This window comes from Vanellus vanellus (genome assembly GCF_965231255.1).
Source record: "Vanellus vanellus genome assembly, chromosome: 5".
Classification (NCBI taxonomy): Eukaryota; Metazoa; Chordata; class Aves; order Charadriiformes; family Charadriidae; genus Vanellus; species Vanellus vanellus.
The window spans coordinates 43,351,143-43,369,947 of NC_138910.1; the positions used below are offsets into that span (position 1 = coordinate 43,351,143).

At 41.3% G+C, this 18,805-nt stretch overlaps 1 protein-coding gene across 2 annotated transcripts in view; it reads right to left on the minus strand.

The window, feature by feature from the left end:
* The window catches only part of AGAP1 (ArfGAP with GTPase domain, ankyrin repeat and PH domain 1), a 384,460-nt gene extending 366,428 nt beyond the window's left edge, over nt 1–18,032 (minus strand). For both annotated transcript variants that reach the window (XM_082483168.1, XM_082483167.1), the window contains exon 1: nt 17,862–18,032. In XM_082483168.1, the coding sequence (XP_082339294.1) occupies nt 17,862–18,024 (163 nt within the window). In that variant the 5' untranslated portion in view covers nt 18,025–18,032. The remainder of the gene's footprint in view (nt 1–17,861) is intronic.
* Between the last annotated feature and the right edge of the window lie 773 nt (nt 18,033–18,805).

Here is an 18,805-nt window from a genome sequence, read left to right on the forward strand (position 1 = left end):
TCCTGACAAGTAGACGGAAGACGCAAATTAAAAGTGCCATAGGCTACTTGTAGTTAAAAATCTTTGCTTTTAAATCAGATGCTCATGACACAGTATACATAAATGTCTAAATACAGAAGTCAGTCTTAAAGTTGGCACCCACGAAGAGCAGAAGCAGAACCAAGCCCAGCATCAAAGCCTTCTGTAACGTCCAAGCAGATGCAATCAGTAATACAGAAGCCTTTGGAATTCTCTCAAGTTTTGTCATTCTAGTTTATACCTCAAAGACTCTGTGGAACAGCTGCTCGTCTTTTGAGTATTATGAGAATTTTGCTTCTTTTTATTTCCAAAAGCCAACAGCCTGCAACCACCTGAAAAGTTTGCTAGAGTAAAACCAATATACACTGAGGCCTGAATATTCCTGCCATCACCTAAATTTCAATGGCCTGTTTGTCCTGCTTGGAGGCAAACACTAAGAAAAAAAAAATATGATTCTTTCAAGTTACGAAACCACTAACTGTCCCATATCTCAAGTGTATATAGCTGTCTTAACCATTAAAATCAATTTTTACAGCTTCATAGGAATTACTTATTTTAACCATAAGAGCTTGAAAGTAAACCCCACACCCTCCCCACATTATTGTGAGTCTCTCATTTTTCATCAGCAAAGTTTCTATTTGTCCACCTTCCCAAGGAGAAGATTAAACCCAATACAGTTTTCCTATATGCAACTCCCATGTATTCAAATTCCATTTGTTTTCCCTTAATTTTTTTGTGCACAAGACAACCATATCTGTATAGAAACTGGCTTAGCAACTGATTCTAGCTCCAGGAACAGTAGTACCCACAGAATGGGCTTTCAGATGGCTCTTATGCAAGGTAGAAGTGCTTATGCAATAGCATGGCCACAACGGCCAACACAAAAAAAAAAACACTCTGGATGCAAACAAATCAGCCACTATCACAGTGTCAACATTTTCAAGATGCTTCTTGAAAATGTTGACTCAAATTTGATGTTCTGCTTTAAAATACAGGACTATAATTAGACAAAAGACTTAACTATCACTGGGTTTTATTTGAATCTGTACAGAATGGTACTACTTCAATATTTCAGAGATACAAAATTTGAAGGACAGTTCATAATCAGTATTATCATATTGCCATCCCTGCTGTTTTTTTCAGAGCAATAAAGAAATTTAAATCAAGTATCTTCAAGTTTAAGCCCACTACATTCTTCTTGATTTTACCTTTTTATACTTTAATGTTTCAGCAAGTGCTTGTTAAGCATACAGATAACAGCTTTTCTCAATCCAGAGGTGACCCAGAGACCCACCAAACACTGTAAGAACACAAGGGTGGCTAACAGAAATCAACCTGACTAGACAGTCACAAGATCTTGGAAAACTTTCCTGGTTTCGTGTAGTTTTCTCAGTGTCCCCAGTGAAACGTGTATCTTAATTACTGTCTGGAGAATACATTCCCCTGAGGTCAACAAATATCCTCTCTCTCTGCTGACGTACCTTGCTATGAACAGCCTTTTTATTGAATTGATTACACAGGCAAACAACAGACTGATACTGAGGGAACTGACATAGTTCATATTCATGTTACTTACTGTTTTTCAAAAGAAAACAGTTCCAGAATTTGCAGGAAAACAAATGTCAAAATTCATCACATTTAAAATTATATCAAATTTTAAAATACAGTACTTTCTCTACATATTGGAGCCAGCTTCAGCCTAGTTAGCTTAGGTGTTAGCAGCAACACTGACAGCATGCAACATCAACACCGACTAACCATCCCGTACATAAACCCTTAATGATTCTCACAGTTTGGACTACTGAGACCTCTGCATTAGCGTTAACATTTGCATCCAATCTAAATAGTTGTGTGCCAACTCCAATATTCATACACACACCCCCAAAGCCACATTTACAACCAACATATAGATAACAGAAAAGTGTCTTTTCAAAGGCATTGCTTTCTTTAACACAGTACAACAGTCACAAAATCAGTGCTTTTTTTTTTTTTTTTTTTTTTGCCTTTTTTTTCCTCCAAGCTGTCTCCAAATCTTTTTAAGTAACTTGTGGAGTAAACTAGATTTAGTGCAGCAAGTACAATAGCTTCCCAAGCAGCCTACTGAGTATTGTTAAATATAACTAAACAAAAATATACAAGTCAGGAAGAACATAGATTTATACAGCTATCTTCATACCTGTTTGTAGCACGGGTTTTTTTCTCTTTTTATATTACAGCCTCACTGATGTTGTTTTAAAAAGATCTAATCCCACTTGTAATTGGATCTATTTATCAGTATTAGATTTACCTAATGTGTCATTGCTGAACAGCTTTTATCAAATGTCACCACTTACCTAGAAAGCAATATTCCCATCTGCTGATATAGAAAAACATTATGAAAGCTATATAAGAACAGCTGCAGAATGTCAGATAATCCAGGATAAACGTATAAATGTTGGACAGGAGCAGAGGTTCCTCTGATAGCACCTTTCACTGAAATTAAGGACTACCAGACAACTTCTAAAATGCCTCGCTTTCTTCCCAGATAATGCTATCTGCATTCAAGTTTCTAGCAGGTAACTGGCTCAGCCCAAGTACGCTACCCTATTTACATACTAATTACAAAAAAAAAAATAATCTGAAACAACACCAGTAAGCTACCTTGCTCTCTACAAATTCAGGCAAAATTGATTTTTCCCATTTATCTACTAGAGTTCTTTCAAAAAGTTATTGGACTGGCCTAGTTAGCAAATTGAGGGATATTTATTTGAGTTTCAATTTTAATAGCATGTCAGTGCCTAATATCAAGTAATTCCTGAAGGGACATACTTGCACTTTTTAGGTCACTGAAGTATCTTGCCTCTTGCTGTTGACAACCTACATTGAAGCTACAGTCAAACACCAGTATTTGAATGCACTGTTTCCTCCAAATCGACTAATTTCTTTCAGCTGTCACTACTGTAGTCTCCTTTCAGTGTTTACTGGTTTGCTCCCACATCAAGCTCAAATTAGAAAACTGTGCATTCATTAAAGTGTCTAAATCACCATGGAATATTAAGTTCAAGGTAGATTAATGTATATTTTGTCAAACACACATCTGTCAGGAACTTTAATCTAACATGTGAAGCTATTTTGACTTCACCATAACACACACTGACAGACCTGCAGTTACAGAACAGATTCTGCCCAGGTACCCCATTCACACAGACAGCAGCCTGAACAACTTTCAAAACTGAAGAATTCGCTGTTATGCAGCTCCCCTCAAACAGGTCTTTCCTTATTGAAGTGAAGATAAGAAGTAATGTCTTTATACTCTTGCATTCTATAATGTAACACTAAAATCTCACCCCTGTCAGCCCAGAAATACAAAAGCTTTCCAGTTCACATTAGAGTTGATCGGTTTGCCCAGTAAATAAAACACTTACTATACATTTCTTTTACCAGAATGAGAGGCTGTCAACATACCTTAATATCTTAACACCATTGCATGAATTACTCCCGCTTTTATTCTTATGTTTTATCCTCTGCGGTTTCTGCTGCACTGACTAGCACATATACATGAACGCCAATTCAAATGGGACATCATGTCTTTCATTACCTAAAACTGTACAATCAAGTATCATATGTATCCTATCCTTACCATATAGATAATGGCAATGATCCAGTGGAGAAAAGAAAAAAAAAAAGTGTGCTCTGGAAAAGTATTTTCTAGAGGTTGTTTAAACACCATGAAAGAACAACAATGAGATTACATTAAAGCCACTGAAGTTTCCCTGAAACATTACAGCAACTGAAATGGACTGGTACTTAGATTAGGCACTTATAAGCAAAACAGGAGCCCTAAATTGTTTATATTTGTATGTTGACCAGTTTTAAAAAAAAAAAAAAAGAAAACAAAAAACCACCAAACGTAATGCTCCATTTTAAAAGCTTTTGTCAGATAATTTGGATAGGATTAGCAAGTGAGCAATTAGTACATACAGTTCACATCAACTACCGCATCAATTAGCATCGTAAATCAAACCAGCAACCTTCTAACTGAATTCACTCTATTATGCAGGAAGCAAGATGTTCCAGTAAGTAAAATATAAAAAGACAGTACTTCTCCGGGAATAAGTCATGTAGGTCTCCTGACTTCAGCTAAAATACCAGCTTTGAAATGCATTAAGCAGTTATCAAGGCAGATGTCCACTGTATATATTTGTCCATCTAACCTGGCTAGCATTGTTACCCAGCTGATTAACACACATCACTTCCCTCTCAGAGGTTTTGCACCTATGTATTCAGTGCATCTTTTGCCTCTAGCAAGTTGTGTCCTTGTGGTCAGCTCCACCCTACTCAAATTTAATTTTTCAAGATAAGTCAGTAGCAATATCCTTCCATCCATAAAATAATGTATCGTGATACATTTAGATGCTATTAAATGCTGCAATCTCATAGCAATGAAGTATTTTTGAAGCTTAATTATTGCAGGTTAAAATTAGAATCTTACTTTGCATGAGAAAAGTAATGAAATGCAACTAAATAGGTGAGTTGCCACAGGGTACAGGAATAGTTTTCCACAGCTTGTTTCTATTCTTTCCTGCTTTTATTTATTCAACTCCAAGGGTAAAACTACAGACTCCTTCCTGTTCAAGCAACAGAATTGCCAGGGGAAAGTGATAAATGACTATAGGAAAGTCCCACACGCAGTAAGGCTGCAGCTATAGATTTTCTTCTTTGTCAGAGCATACCAGTAGCATTGTCAATTTTTACAATTTCATACAATGCAAAGCAGCTACCTGTCACTATCACCATCCAGTACAGAGGGATCAGAAGCTTACCCAGATACCCACAGAAGGCTTTCAATCCCAAGCTCAAACAGCAATCTAAAACAAATTTTCTAGGAGCAATGTATTTTGAAGGAAAACTATTACTCAGCTTTAATCACTATACCAGAAAATAAAATAATCCTATTAAGACATTAAGGTCTACTGAAAGCACTAACAAAGCTTTACTATAAAAGCATTTTTAAACTCTACTACATCATTGATTTTATGTTCATGAAAGCAAAGGAACATTACTTTCCTTCACTGTCATATTTATTAGTTTTGATAGTTGACACTTGTACCCTTGGCAATACAATCAGTAACACCTTCTAGCCAGAAACAGAGATGGTGCAATTAATAACAAAATGGTTTTAACTGCTTTATAAGAATTCTCACTATCAAATGCCCATACCTATTAAGATTTTTCAAGCTATTATTTGAGTTTTAGTGCTAAACAGTGAAGGTATCCAAATAAGAGATACATAGCCCATCTTTCTCTCAAGAACCTAATTCCTGTTTTGTAATATGCCTCCAACAGTAGCTAGAACAGCAGATATGAAGCTGTATGCCAATTTACCTATCACACACAGCTCCGGTCTCTGACTTCTGTTTATTTCTTATCAGGCCCAATTTGTTACATTCTTCCAACAGCATGCTGCTTTGCCTGAACATAAAAGTCTACCAAACCTACAGGTGATCGTGACCAGTACAAGGACCACAACAGTATACTATGGCAGAAGTATCAGTTATTACTTAATCTTTAGGTATCATGAAGCAGTTAGTCACTAAAGCTTAACTCATACCTTTATATTAGATTTAAAAAAGAAGAGACAACAATATTCAAATACAAGAATTCAACGTCAGCTCAATTACTATTACTACACAATGTCACATCTTCATACTATTTCAACATTACTAAAGGCTTCATTTTCAAAAGACGTTTTGAATCCTGCACAGTCAGCTCCACATTTTGAAAGCAATACAGGTAATTTAGTAGGCCAAGTTCACAACAAGAAATGCTGTAGATTCCTACTGTTGGCTTTCTGCTTCTCTTCACTGCGTTAGTGCGGTACAACAGTGTGCTCATGGACTTTATTATCCCAGCCCAGAGGCAGTGCAGTTTCGATCGGAGATGCCGGCTAACTGTTCCGGGCCTTAAGGCTTGCACTCCACCTAACACTGACTCCACAGAAAGGAACAGGCTCTGACAGCACAGAACACAGAAGCATATTAATGATTTTATTCCTGTGCTAGATGGCCATTTCAGCATCTTAAGATCATTGGATTCATTTGTATCAGACTCTAATGAGAACACAGGTGATCCTACACTCACATGCAACTGCTTTCATGTGCCATTAGTGAGAAATGACACCTGCTGTCAAGTACCACACTGTGGTTACCCTAAGAACTACTATTCTGTGTACAAGCTGTCTTTGAGTAATGAAACGTTCCATTAAAAAAAATATAAAAATTCAAAGTAAGCATATTCAGACAGGCAGCTGAAGTCTAACATCTAATATGCCTTCCTGCTACACTCACTCTCCATATTTGTACAAATTCATATACCACCTACCTCCTTACTTAAGGTCCTGAAACACCTTTCTTGGGTTACTGACCAAACGATGCAAAAAGCCTTCCTTTTGGTTCACATCCAGTTAACTCAGATACACAAGCATTTGCAAAGTTAAGTGGTATACATTTAAACGACTGCTGTCTGGGCACCTAGAGTGCCATGCTTTTAGCCTATTTCCTCTAGGGAACACAGTTGCTGCGATACGTAAAAGACAGACTCCCTGGCTGCTCTCCACAGCATGGGAAGTTGAAGCAGTACGATAATGGAAATGACACATTCATACACTACTGTATCTGTTTAGTGAAGCAGTGAGGGTGAGTTACAGGATGCTACAAAAACCTGCAAAAGTTACTATCTTGCTGCGTCCTCCTCCTGGTTACGTTACTGAAAAATATAGTTGCAAAGCACAGATATAGTGGTATAAATTAATAGAAAATTTACTAACAGGAAGAACTTCATCTGCAGCTTTAGTTTAATACATAATGTAAGCACCACCAAGTTCAAGTCACAGTGGATTTTCCTACAGGTTTGTCGCAGATGGAGTGATGCACTTCACTCGCAGGAGAGAAGCAGCAATATATTTATTGACATAAAAGAAAAATTTAACAAAGTTTGATAGTAAATGCGACAGTGGTTTAACAAGATTCGAGACGGCAAGGTAGACTTGGTTATTCACTGCATAGAGGACAGGGTCAGATAGAACTGTCAGTGAGACCCTCCCATTCAGTCACGAGGTTCAGAGAGCACCCCCTTGCTTTCTAAACTCCTTCTCAGAGAGGAGTCTAGGTGTGGCTGGATCCCATCCTAGTCCCAAATTTGGTCAATGGTTTAAGTCTAAAGGATTATATCAATCTTAGTGAAGCTTCAAAGTTTAGTGTGCTATTAGTCACTAACTGAGGATCTGTTGCAGCAAGGAATCTCCCAACCTCAAGGAGTAACCTTGAGAGGTGTCCCTATTCAAGGGGAGATCCTGGTGTGCAGCCCGCTGCTGTGCAGGAGAGCTCCAGGGGCTCTTGGGCTGTTTACTATAGGGGTAAGAGCACTGAATGGTTTAGGTTGGAAGGGACTTTAAAGATGACCTAGTTCCAACCACCCTGCCATAGGCAGGGACACCTCCCACTAGACCAGGTTGCTCAAAGCCCCATCCAACTTGGCCTTAAACACCTCCAGGGATGGGGCATCTACAACTTCTCCAGGAAACCAGTTCCGATGTTTCACCACCCTCATGGTGAAAAATTTATTCCAGGTACCCAGCCTAGATCTACCCTCTTCTAGTTTCAATCCATTACCCCTCATCCTATCACTACATGCCCTTGCAAGAAGTCCCTCTCCAGCTTTCTTGTAGGCCCCCTTCAGATACTGGAAGGCTGCTGTAAGGTCTCCCCAGAGCCTTTTCTTCTCCAGGCTGAACAACCCCAACTTATAGTGACGTTTACATACCAACCACAGTACCAGTACTGTGGTTAGGTGAGCATGTAGATCAAGTTAGCCCTTGGCTACTGTGTTGTTATCTATCTCCCCCAATCCACTTTCAGCTAGATGAAGCCATCACAACCAGACCATTATGACCACCAGGGGTAGCCACTTGGGCAGGGTTATGGCAGATAAAAGTCAGGTTGGGGCACAGACAGCACACCTTAACAAGGTTTCAAGTTAAATTGTGCTAACCGTTGACTTGATCTAGGCTGTAAACAGTCCTTCAATCCCTTCAAAATGACAAAAAAAAAAAAAAAAACTTGAAAAATTTCCATCTGAAGCTTCTCATAAATAAATACAAATACAAAGCAATACAGCTAAAGCTATAGATTCAGTTTCAGCATTCTTAAGAGTCACTTTGCTTGCCTGTACTTTTCTGAGATACAGAAGGGGAAATTACGAAATGAAATAGCTGTCTAATCATTAGGTTTACATTCATTATCCAACTATGTAAACAAATAAACCTACTAAACAAGACACTGAAATTACACATCTCATACACATCAACCCTGTATTTTTAGTACTTGCTTCTTCAAGTGGTTAACTGAAGCTTACTTAAGCAACAGGAAAAGAAAAATGAAAAAACAAGTCATTCACTGAGTTGGAAATGCACCACCATCTTAACACCCTTTCATTTGTACCATTATACAGGCTCCAAATATAATATTAGTCAGAATTCTGAAATGGCATTAATGAGGTTGAATATGCACATACTGGTTAAATAACACATCTGTTTTCATCCACTTTAAAAAAAGACATTAAACACATCCAGAGGGCTTTGGAATTACCAGCTGCCCACAACAGACTCACTACAGACAAGGGAACTTGACAACCCCTCTCTTTCCCCCATGGAATTAGAAGTTTACAACAAATTTTCTAAGAAGTCATAAATTCCTGGTAGCCCAAATACGTCTAAGTAAGACCGCACTGTTACCTTATTTCTAACATTAGCCACAAGACTCACGCAGCATTTATAAACTTCTCACAATTACAACAGAAGTACAAAGTAACTACAAATAACTTCAGAGCAATAGCTCTGTCCAGAAGACTTAGTTGAAAAGTCTTTCCATATAGACAGAACTGAAGTGTTCCTGATTTTATAAAGTCTTTTTAAAAGTTTAACCTCGTCACTCAAAAAACTATCCACTGCTTTCTACCCACAGGCTTGAGAGTTTATGACTGCGGTGAAATTGTATCTTTTCACTGCATTTAAACACTAAATTTTCTAGAACAGCAACAGGGTTCAATACCAACCACTTAAAACCCCAAAAGGTATGAACATGAATGTTGCTAGTAAAGTGTTAAGTACAACATGATGAACAAATAAGTGAAAAGCCCAGTAACTATCACAATATAACCATGTTAGCTCTTCTGACTCTTCGTTAGATGAAAATATGATCATGTTGGATGAAAGTATGACCATGTCTCTCTTGTCTTGAGGAGCCCAGAACTGGACACAGCACTCTAGATGTGCCCTCACAAGTCCCAAGTAGGATTAAATAAATAAATAAATATATAAAAAAATAAAATGGCCCCCAAAACACACCCCCACCAAGGCCAGACATGGGGGGAGGGACCCAGGCACACATGCCAAATTTCTCTCCTGCACAGGAACAGGCACAACTCATCACACCAGTGTTCTCAACCTGGCACAGGCTGGGGAGGAAGGAGCAGGTCCCAGTTCCATCCCCAAACGAAACCAGTCCGAGTCTCCTGCTCCGAGTCGGTGCCCCACTATTTGGAGTCTTTGGCCTTCACCCTCTGTTCTTCTGGCTCATGCCCAGGCAGCGGCCCCCACAGGGCATTCACTCACCCTCACCATGGGACTCCATGCCTAGATCTCTCTCCATATACAGATGACATCCATGAAACCACATGTTAAGTCCTGATGGTACAGAATTCCCAGAAGTCTTTAAATCAAAAATTAGCAGCATCTCACAAATTGTCCACATCAGGCACCACCTTTACTCAATTATTTCATGGTATAAGGACAAGTGACGACACAAAAGAGAAGGTTAGCCACAGTTCTCCCTCCGTATAGGTAACAAAGTACAAATGGTGCTTAAAGGTAGTCAAGGAGAAAAACTAATATTATGGAAGACAAATCTCTTACTCCCACAGATGTTAAATAGTTTTCATAATCCTAATACAATAGTTTCTTTCTCAGACTAGGGGAACTTTATCCACTGTAGATTACTAAGTAAAAGTTTTAGATTTTTTCTGCAAATGATGTAAAGCTATGTGTATGAAGGTCAGAAAGAATGCCCTTAACATAAAAACTAACAATTGCAGAAACGGATGTTTGAAATGCACTGCCAGCAGCAGGTCACACAGCTGAGATGCAAATGGGTTCTCCATTTCAGCTACTAAGATTTTTGGAGCTTACATTATCTTTTCTTCAAAGATTTGCCAAAAATATAAACACGGTCATTTACCTTACTAATACCTTTGTAAGGACAAAACCAATTCCCCATTGTGATGCAGCAGAGAACAGAATATTCCTGATGTCTGAGGAGAATTTCTTCATCTGCCTGGCACTATTGCCAATCTCCATCATTCTCCAAAAAAAGCAAGGTTTTTAATTTCACTTATAACTGTCATAGTACAGTATGTTTGTAACTGCATCCCTTAATATTTGCAATAATGAAATACATCATGTTCCTACATCAGTTTTCACCATGTGATCCAAGATTCAAACCATTTTCTTCAGGTGGTAAAGTTAAAGACTAAGACTACAGATACCTCAAGTGTCAGATAACATACCTTATTAGAAAATACATCTTGTGAAGACACTTAAGATTGAGCACCTATGTTACCTTTAGGAAACAGCAATTGCCATTTTGGCCTTAGCAAAGTACAGCGCAGAACATAAACACAGCCAACCGAATTTGCAAGGTGTGTTTCCTTTTCCCAAGTGCCTGAGATCAGCCAAAGCAAATTAAACATCCAATCTGCTGCACTGCTGAGTGCCCCCTCTTATTAGTGAGTAAGACTCATTTGCCAATTTAAATAGAAATAAAAACAGTGATCTGTATACACAGCAGCACAAACTCTTATTTCAGTATTATCACATGCTGCTTTAAACTAATCCCACAAAGCAAACGGTGGGAGAAGTCCCAGCACACTCCCTGAAAAACCTAAAGCCTCACAACACATTTGTTCCAACAACATCAGTTGATCCACAGCATGTGTCCGCCTTTGCCTCAGGAAAAAGAAAAGTTATCCTCAGAAGTTAATAGTTTAAGGCTTTCCTCCCAATTTGTAACTTTTATGCACTTACTCAAAAGTAATGCTCCATACTCCAATATGTAAGCATGCAGCTTTTGCTGAGAATAGCAACAAAGCATATAAGTTAAAGCCAGAAAGCACAGTCACTTTGACATGGAATGCAACATTTCGGTAACTTAAAACACAATTATCAAACCAAACTTTTAGCTCTCAACAGAAGTAAAGCCGTTTGAATTTTCTTGGTTACTCATATGAAGTCTATTAGCTTTCACATCTTTCCATTATGATACTACCCACCAAAACTACAAAATAAATAGTGTTTCATCAGTTTGTCTGCTCTGGAGGTCTACAGAGAGCAAGACAGAATCACAGCAGAAAAATGCTACCTTTTAGCTAGCTTAACCCACAACTCAAAGTTGCACATGCACAACCAGCAGAAAAAGGCAGTTAAGAGCCTTGTTCCAAACTCATTGCACTGGCTCTTAAAAGCAACAATCACTACCCAAGTCAATGCATATCACGTATATGCAAGCTCAGAATTTACCTAGGTGCACTTATACACTAGGTATAGATAGTGTGTTCCGAACCCCTACACCTGAACCACACAAATTTAATCCCCCTGCAAACAAACAAAAAAAGCACGTTCCCAGCATGCCCTCTCTCCCAGAAACAATATGTCGGTTTGGAGAATCAGTTTTACCATTTCAAATCATATAGTTTGATCAACAGTTCAAAAAGGCACAATGATAAGAAAAGCATGATAACAAAAGCTTGAATAGGGTGATTGCTATTAACATTTCAAGATGCAATTGTCATATGCTTTCATATGTTTTTCAGCTTTGGTCATTTATGCCTAAGTATCTGAACTATACCTTCATTCTTCTGATGCATTGAAATAATACAACATACACGCAAATTCCCCCCCTCAAAAGCTTGACTTAATTAATTGTTTACTTGCATGGAGGTCCCCAGATGCTGGATCTCCTAAGTCTGTTTCAACAAAATAGCTAAGTAAAAGGAATGACTGGTATTCAAATAGTTTTCAGAGTGACTACCATTGTTTCCAAGTCGCAGTTTGATATAATTCTTTGCCAAGTCTTGTACTACAATCAGCTTTTGCTCCTTGTCATGAGCTATTTGTACACCTGCAGGAAGGCTCACATTATTAAGGAAAGGCTAGTGTACAGCAGTGATTCAGCCTCATCTTATCACTAAGCTGGCAAGCTAAAGAAAACTCAACTAATAAATGATACTCCTTCCATAAGTATAAGGGGATCGAGTGCACCCTCACTAAGTTTGCAGACGACAGCAAGTTGGGCAGGAGTGTTGATCTACTTGAGGGTAGGATGGCTCTACAGAGGGATCAGGACAGGCTGGATCGATGGGCCAAGGCCAACGGTATGAGGTTCAACGAGGTCAAGTGCCGGGTCCTGCACTCAGGTCACACCACCACCATGCAACGCTACAGGCGTGGGGAAGATTGGCTGGAAAGCTGCCTGGCAGAAAAGGACCTGGGGTGGAGGGGCGCTGGTCAACAGCCAGCTGAATATGAGCCAGCAGTGTGCCCAGGTGCCAACAAGGCCAATAGCATCTTGGCCTTTATCAGGAATAGTGTGGTGAGCAGGACTAGGGAAGTGATTGTACCTCTCTACTCCGCACTGGTGAGGACCCACCTTGAGTACTGTGTTCTGGGCCCCTCACTACACAAAAGACATTGAGGTTGACATTGAGGTTCTAGAGTGTGTTCAGAGAAGGGCAATGAAGCTGTTGAGGAGTCTAGAGCACAAGTCTTATTAGAAGTAGCTGGGGGAACTGTGGTTGTTCAGCCTGGAGAAAAGGAGGCTGAGGGGAGACATTATTGCTCTCTACAACTACCTGAAAGGAGGTTGTAGCAAGGTGGCGGTCAGTCTCTTCTCCCACATAACGAGTGACTGGACAAGAAATGGCCTCAAGTTGCACCAGGGGAGGTTTAGGATGGATATTAGGAAAAATTTCCTCACTGAAAGGGTTGTCAAGCTATCGGAACAGGCTGCCCAGGGAAGTGGTTGAGTCACTATCGCTGTAGGTATTTAAAAGATGTGTACATGTAGGGCTGCGGGACATGGTTTAGTGGTGGACTTAGAAGTGCTAGGTTAATGGTTGGACTTGATCTTAAAGGTCTCTTCCAACCAAAACGATTCTATGATTCTACAATAGGGAGCCAAAGAAGTTTGATCATTGATGTGCCTGCCATTTTTCTATCATCAAGTAGGAGAGAACAGGTACATTAAGCACAAAAAACCAGCTGTAGTCTTACACATCAAAACAGCAAACAATGCTTTTACAGTACATTCATTTTTCAACTAATTTATCTCAGATTTCAATAGCAAGAGAAGCATTGAAATACTATTGTTACCTCAACCCCAAAATTGAGTGTAACTCCTCCTGTAGCATAGACCCACGATAGCATTGTCTCCCCAACATAATTAATACCAGCATTTAAGGAGTTGCAAAGTTAGAGGCTTCCATGAAAATAACACAGGTAATTACAAACCTGTACTACAACAGGTAATAACACCAAAGTGGAGTCCCACATCAGTTAATAACAGATGCTTCTGATGCATATGCACTTCAAGAGTTTTAGCTCCATCCTAAATTACTTTATTTTCAAGAAACAGTACTTTTAAAAGTGAGTGAAGAAAAAAATAAAGCAAGGTTTATATCTTCTACCATTTTCTCCCACCCACTCCCCCCATGCATCAGGATCTCTGCACTGTCCTGAACAAGTAATTTCCAAGTGTACAAATATCATATTTTCTCTAAGACTTAGTTTACATCTAAAGACCCAGGACTGAAGGAAAATATTTAACAACCATAAATTTTAAACTCAAACTAGCATTCACAACACATTTTTCAAGTTTTGTTTTTTTCTTAACAGGAAAATTAGCATAGAAATCACACTAGAACACAGCAATTCATAACTGAATGTCTAGTATGGCATACATAAGAATTAAAGCAACAACCTCCACCTAGATAAAAAAAGAGAAAATCAGATTTCCTATTCATTTAGAGAAGGAAACAACAAACAACAACAAAAAAGTACAGACCACAGGGAAGATCTTCAAATTACTCGCAAGGCACTGAATCCAGTATCTTAAGCCTCGGCATTAAGGTTTTGTTTTACTATTAGAGGATTCAAGATATGCCCCACCCTCTCCAGTTAGGAAAATCTCCTCAAAGCCCATAGTGAAGCAGAATCTGTTTTGATTGGCTTACCACTCTGTAAAAGGATAGCAAACTATTTCAGATGCTCAATGCCTGCTGCATTAGTATCTGTTCGTAATAAGTAATTAGCAAAAGTGTTTTTCTAGACTATCAGCCAAGAAGACATTGACACTGTTAAATGGTTTTAAAACCCTTCATGAAGGATCAGAAATTAAATTTTCAGACTGCTTCACTTTCTTTCCCTGGTTTTGCATCATTCTTAAAAGTTTTATAAGAAGATAAAGTGAGTCTCAGTCTGGATGATAGAAGGTGGAACCAATATATTCAGCTATTACCTACCCACACTTATCTACATGCACATCTTAAGACCATTGTTCCTTGAAACCCCAAGATGTCTGCAGCAATTTAAAGACTGAAGAAGTCAATTCATGTTTTCTTCTCCCCACTCCTAAGCACACAGCATACTTGATATAAGAACTGTTTAATACCGAACAAGTACTGATGCATCTACTGGTGGAACTACGCTCATGAACTACTGAACATGTGAAGACAGTTTTTACTACACAGTTAACAGTCAACTGATATAATCTAAAATTGTTTGGCTACTTAGTATGAAATTCATACAAAGAAAATAGAATGGAAGCGCATGCTTTTAAACTGTTGACTTTGCAACTCCGTGAAATGCAAGAACCTGAACATAATCCATTTTTAGCATTTTTATCCAGTGAGGAAAAACTGATGAACTAATATCACACAGACGTGTTTTACCCAGTATCACATCTAACTTAGAATAAAACAAGGAAAGAAATCCGTGCAAAAAGTATGAACTTGTCAATTTAGGAATGTTTAGCTTCTCTTTTAGGATTAGATACAACTCATATACTTGACACTTGAATATAAAGAATTACTGCTGCTGAAAGGCCAGTTTTAGTTTTACATTATTTCAACAGTCATTGGTCCAGCAAGTCACTCCAGCCACTCCTATAATAGAACTCAAAACCTAAAAAGAAAGGTTTACATTGCCACTAAAATCCAAAAGTTTGGGGAAGATATTGCCACTCTATATTGAAAAGAAAATCGTAAGAAGTAATAGCATCTCTACTTCACTGAAATAAGTCTCAAATTGCTTTAGATTCCAACTGTGTTCTCCTCCAGATTTGTCAAACCTCTCTTGAGCAGGAAAGTATTATTTGAGCTGTTCAAGAAGCACACGTTGGTTGGAGCTACAGTTTAAAGCAGTCTGAACTAATGGGACACTATTTTTTTTTCTTTAAAGGGTACAGTTCTCCTTCCACCGGAAGGAACTATTTCAGCAAAGAGTTACTTCGTATTTTCTCACACCAGCCACATGCCAACCACACCATGATTCCTCGCTGTCAGTGAAAAAGCTGAGTACCTTGAACTCAAGAAGTTTTGTGATTTGGGGAGTACCATTACAACACTAAACTCTTTGCAACAAAATTGGACTGCAAGAGCTGCAAAACAAATGACTATTTCTAAGTTCTACAGGCAACAAGGCACAACCACATAGGTTTAAAAGCTCGTATAACTGAGAAATAGTTAGATAAAGGAGGTTTACCAAAAATCAGACCAGGTAGATTTGTAATCTAAAGAAGTGAGATGTTATTTTTCATAAATATATGCAATTTATAATATTTAAGAGTTTGTTGAAGAGCCCTCAGGACAGAAAAAACTTAAAATACGCACTTTTTCTAGATAAATCTTTCCCATGAATCAGATCTACTGGTTTCATGACTCAGTGTCCAATGTAAGTTAGACAGCAAGTTGTCTATGAAAATTTTACTCATCGGCTCTGCTTTTGAAACACATTTGCAGGCTGCTATTTTGGTTTTAAAGTCTTTGTGATTGACGAACCGAGCTACAGTTAGGCAATACAAATCACCAATACGTGAAAAGACTAACACAAATCACATGCTGTGAACATAACCACACATAGTGCTTCACATCCTCCTCCCACTTCAACACAAACTTGGCTGCATCACTATATACCAAGTATCTTATTCAAGAAACATATTTATACCACATAAACATGTATTAATTACCACTTAAAAAAAAAACCAAACGAAAACATTCTGCTGAAGGCATCATCTATCCTGCAGAAATCCAAACACCAGTAGCACTGAGAAAGGAACAGCGGTGCCTGTGCCATATTCTTCCCACTATATATATATATTAATAAGTTTCCATCTTTTTCAGTGAAAGAGGAGAGCAAAGGGGAAGGACTCTGGGTACAACCCAGACTCCAAGAAGCCGACAACCACACACCATAATTTCAATAAAGTGACTAATATAACAGAGAATATGCACAAAACTCTACCACATACTTAGTCAGATGCAGAGACTTAGCTGGGGACTACATTCTTTAATATGTGACAGGCACTGCCAATCTCAGTGACTCACTATACATGACACTAAAGAGGGTTTTTTTTGTCCCCCCGCAACGTTAACAGTATTAAACAACATGTCTGTCTATTCAAGCTGCATTGTTACTTGAAAGACTGCTTTATTCGCCTAACTCTGAAGCAACCTCAATAGCAGCTTCTCCAGCAGGACTTTTTTATTATATATAATTTAAAGACAAGACAGGCCAACAACACAAGATGGTTTTAAGCAGCTCTCTATTTCAGCTGCTGTACATCATACTCTGCTAGCTTGAATCCCTTCCAAAATAGTGGCAGACTATTTCAATTGCAAAAGTACACACCGCAAAGCTTAGAAAGTTATCACGCAAAATAAATCAAAAATTTCTTCATAAAATACATGGTCTCGGCCAATACTGTTTGCTCTTTTAAAGTCCAGTGGCAGTAGAGAAAGATCTTTGCAAAGTTCCCAATACTGACAAATTTTCCTTGTTTTGCACATCCTAACCAGTTCAACAGTCTCTGCAGTGCTCCTCCGGGGACACATGCACATAAATCTGAGCTTAGAAGACTTATCTCCATCTTGCCTTCAAACCTGTTTTTACACCGCTGCATAGAGAGACCACCGCTCTGTAATCCAGTTTGTACATCTTATTTACCCACTTAACAGCAGTAAACCAGAACCCGCACTTTAAGCGTCTCCATCAGAAACTGCGTGGATCACCCACGGAAAAATCTCATTTTCTCCAACCATTCCGCAGGCGAGGCGCGCACCATCCTTCCCATCCTTACCCAGTCCTAACAAGACCGCTGCTCCGCCCGCACGTCAGCAGCGGGCAAGTAGCAAAACAACTTCTCCCTGCAGCGCCGAGTGCCCCCCTTCAGCCGCGCTCTCAAAAACCCACCCCTCGCCGGGCGGCAAGGGAAACCCGCACCGAGGGGCCGCCCGGGGCATTCAGTGCGGAGGAACTGATGGGGACCAGGCCATGGCGCGCACCACCCTCCCCCCCCCCCAAAAAAAAAAAAAAAACAAAACCAAGCCTGCCACGGGGGGATGGAGGAAGGGGAGGCAGCCAGGAGAGCGCAGGCAGCTGCTCCCAGCGAGTGCCCCGCACGCAGGGCCATGGGCTAGCGGGGGTGCGGGGAGCAGGGGGCACCCCCCGCCGCCTGCCCCTCTCCCCGCCGCCGGCTCACCTTCGATGGCGATGACATGCTCGCGGATCTGGTTCTGCAGCACCGGCTCCTCCACCCGCTCCAGCAGCTCGTAGATGGAGTAGATGTTGGGGTGCACCGACTCGAAGCGCTGGATCTCGGCCCGGATGGCTGCCGAGTTGGCCAGCTGCTGCTGGTAGTTCATGGCGCGGCCGCTCCCCTCCGCCGCCTTCGCCCGCTCCGGCTCGGCGCCTTCCCCCTCCCCTCCCCGCACCGAGACCCCCGCGCAGGCCGGCGGGCGGCGGCGGGGGGAGGCGGGGCGCGCAGGGCGGGGGGGCGAGCCCCGGCCGCCGCCTCACTCACCGGACCCCCCCGCCGCCCGCCCCGGGCCGGGCCGGCAGCAGCCCTTCGCCTCGCAGGCCCGCAAGGGGCGCCGCCGCCGCCGTTCTCCACCCGCTGTCACTTCACCGCGGCGGCGGGGCAGGGCAAGCCGGCCGCCCCCGGCCCCATGGAGGGCGGCAGCGCGGCGGGCGCCGCTGAGCTCCCGGTCGGCCCCCGCCGCAACTCCGCAGCAGCGGCCGGTCCCGCTGCCTCCCCCCTCCCTCCTCCCCCCCCCGCGCGCGCGCGCGCGCGCGCCGACAGCCAATGGCCGGCCCCTCCTCAGCCTCGCGCCCCCGGCCCAGCCTCGCTCTCGTGCGCGATGGCGGCGGCGGCGCACGCGGTCCCGCTCCCACCGGGACGACCCCCACCCCCCCCAACCTCCCGCGCGCGCTCACTCGCCCCTCTACCCCCCTACGTCCTTCTCCTCTGCCCGCTTCACGCTCACGCAGGCCACGCCCCCGTGTGACGTCACCGCGCAGGCCGCTGGCCCCGGCTCGCGCCGTGCCCGCCGAGGGACACGCCGGGAAATGTAGTCCGGGGCGGTGGGATAGCGCGGCGGGGGGGGGGGGGCGGGGTCGCGCTCCTCGGCCGCGCGGTGGCGGCGG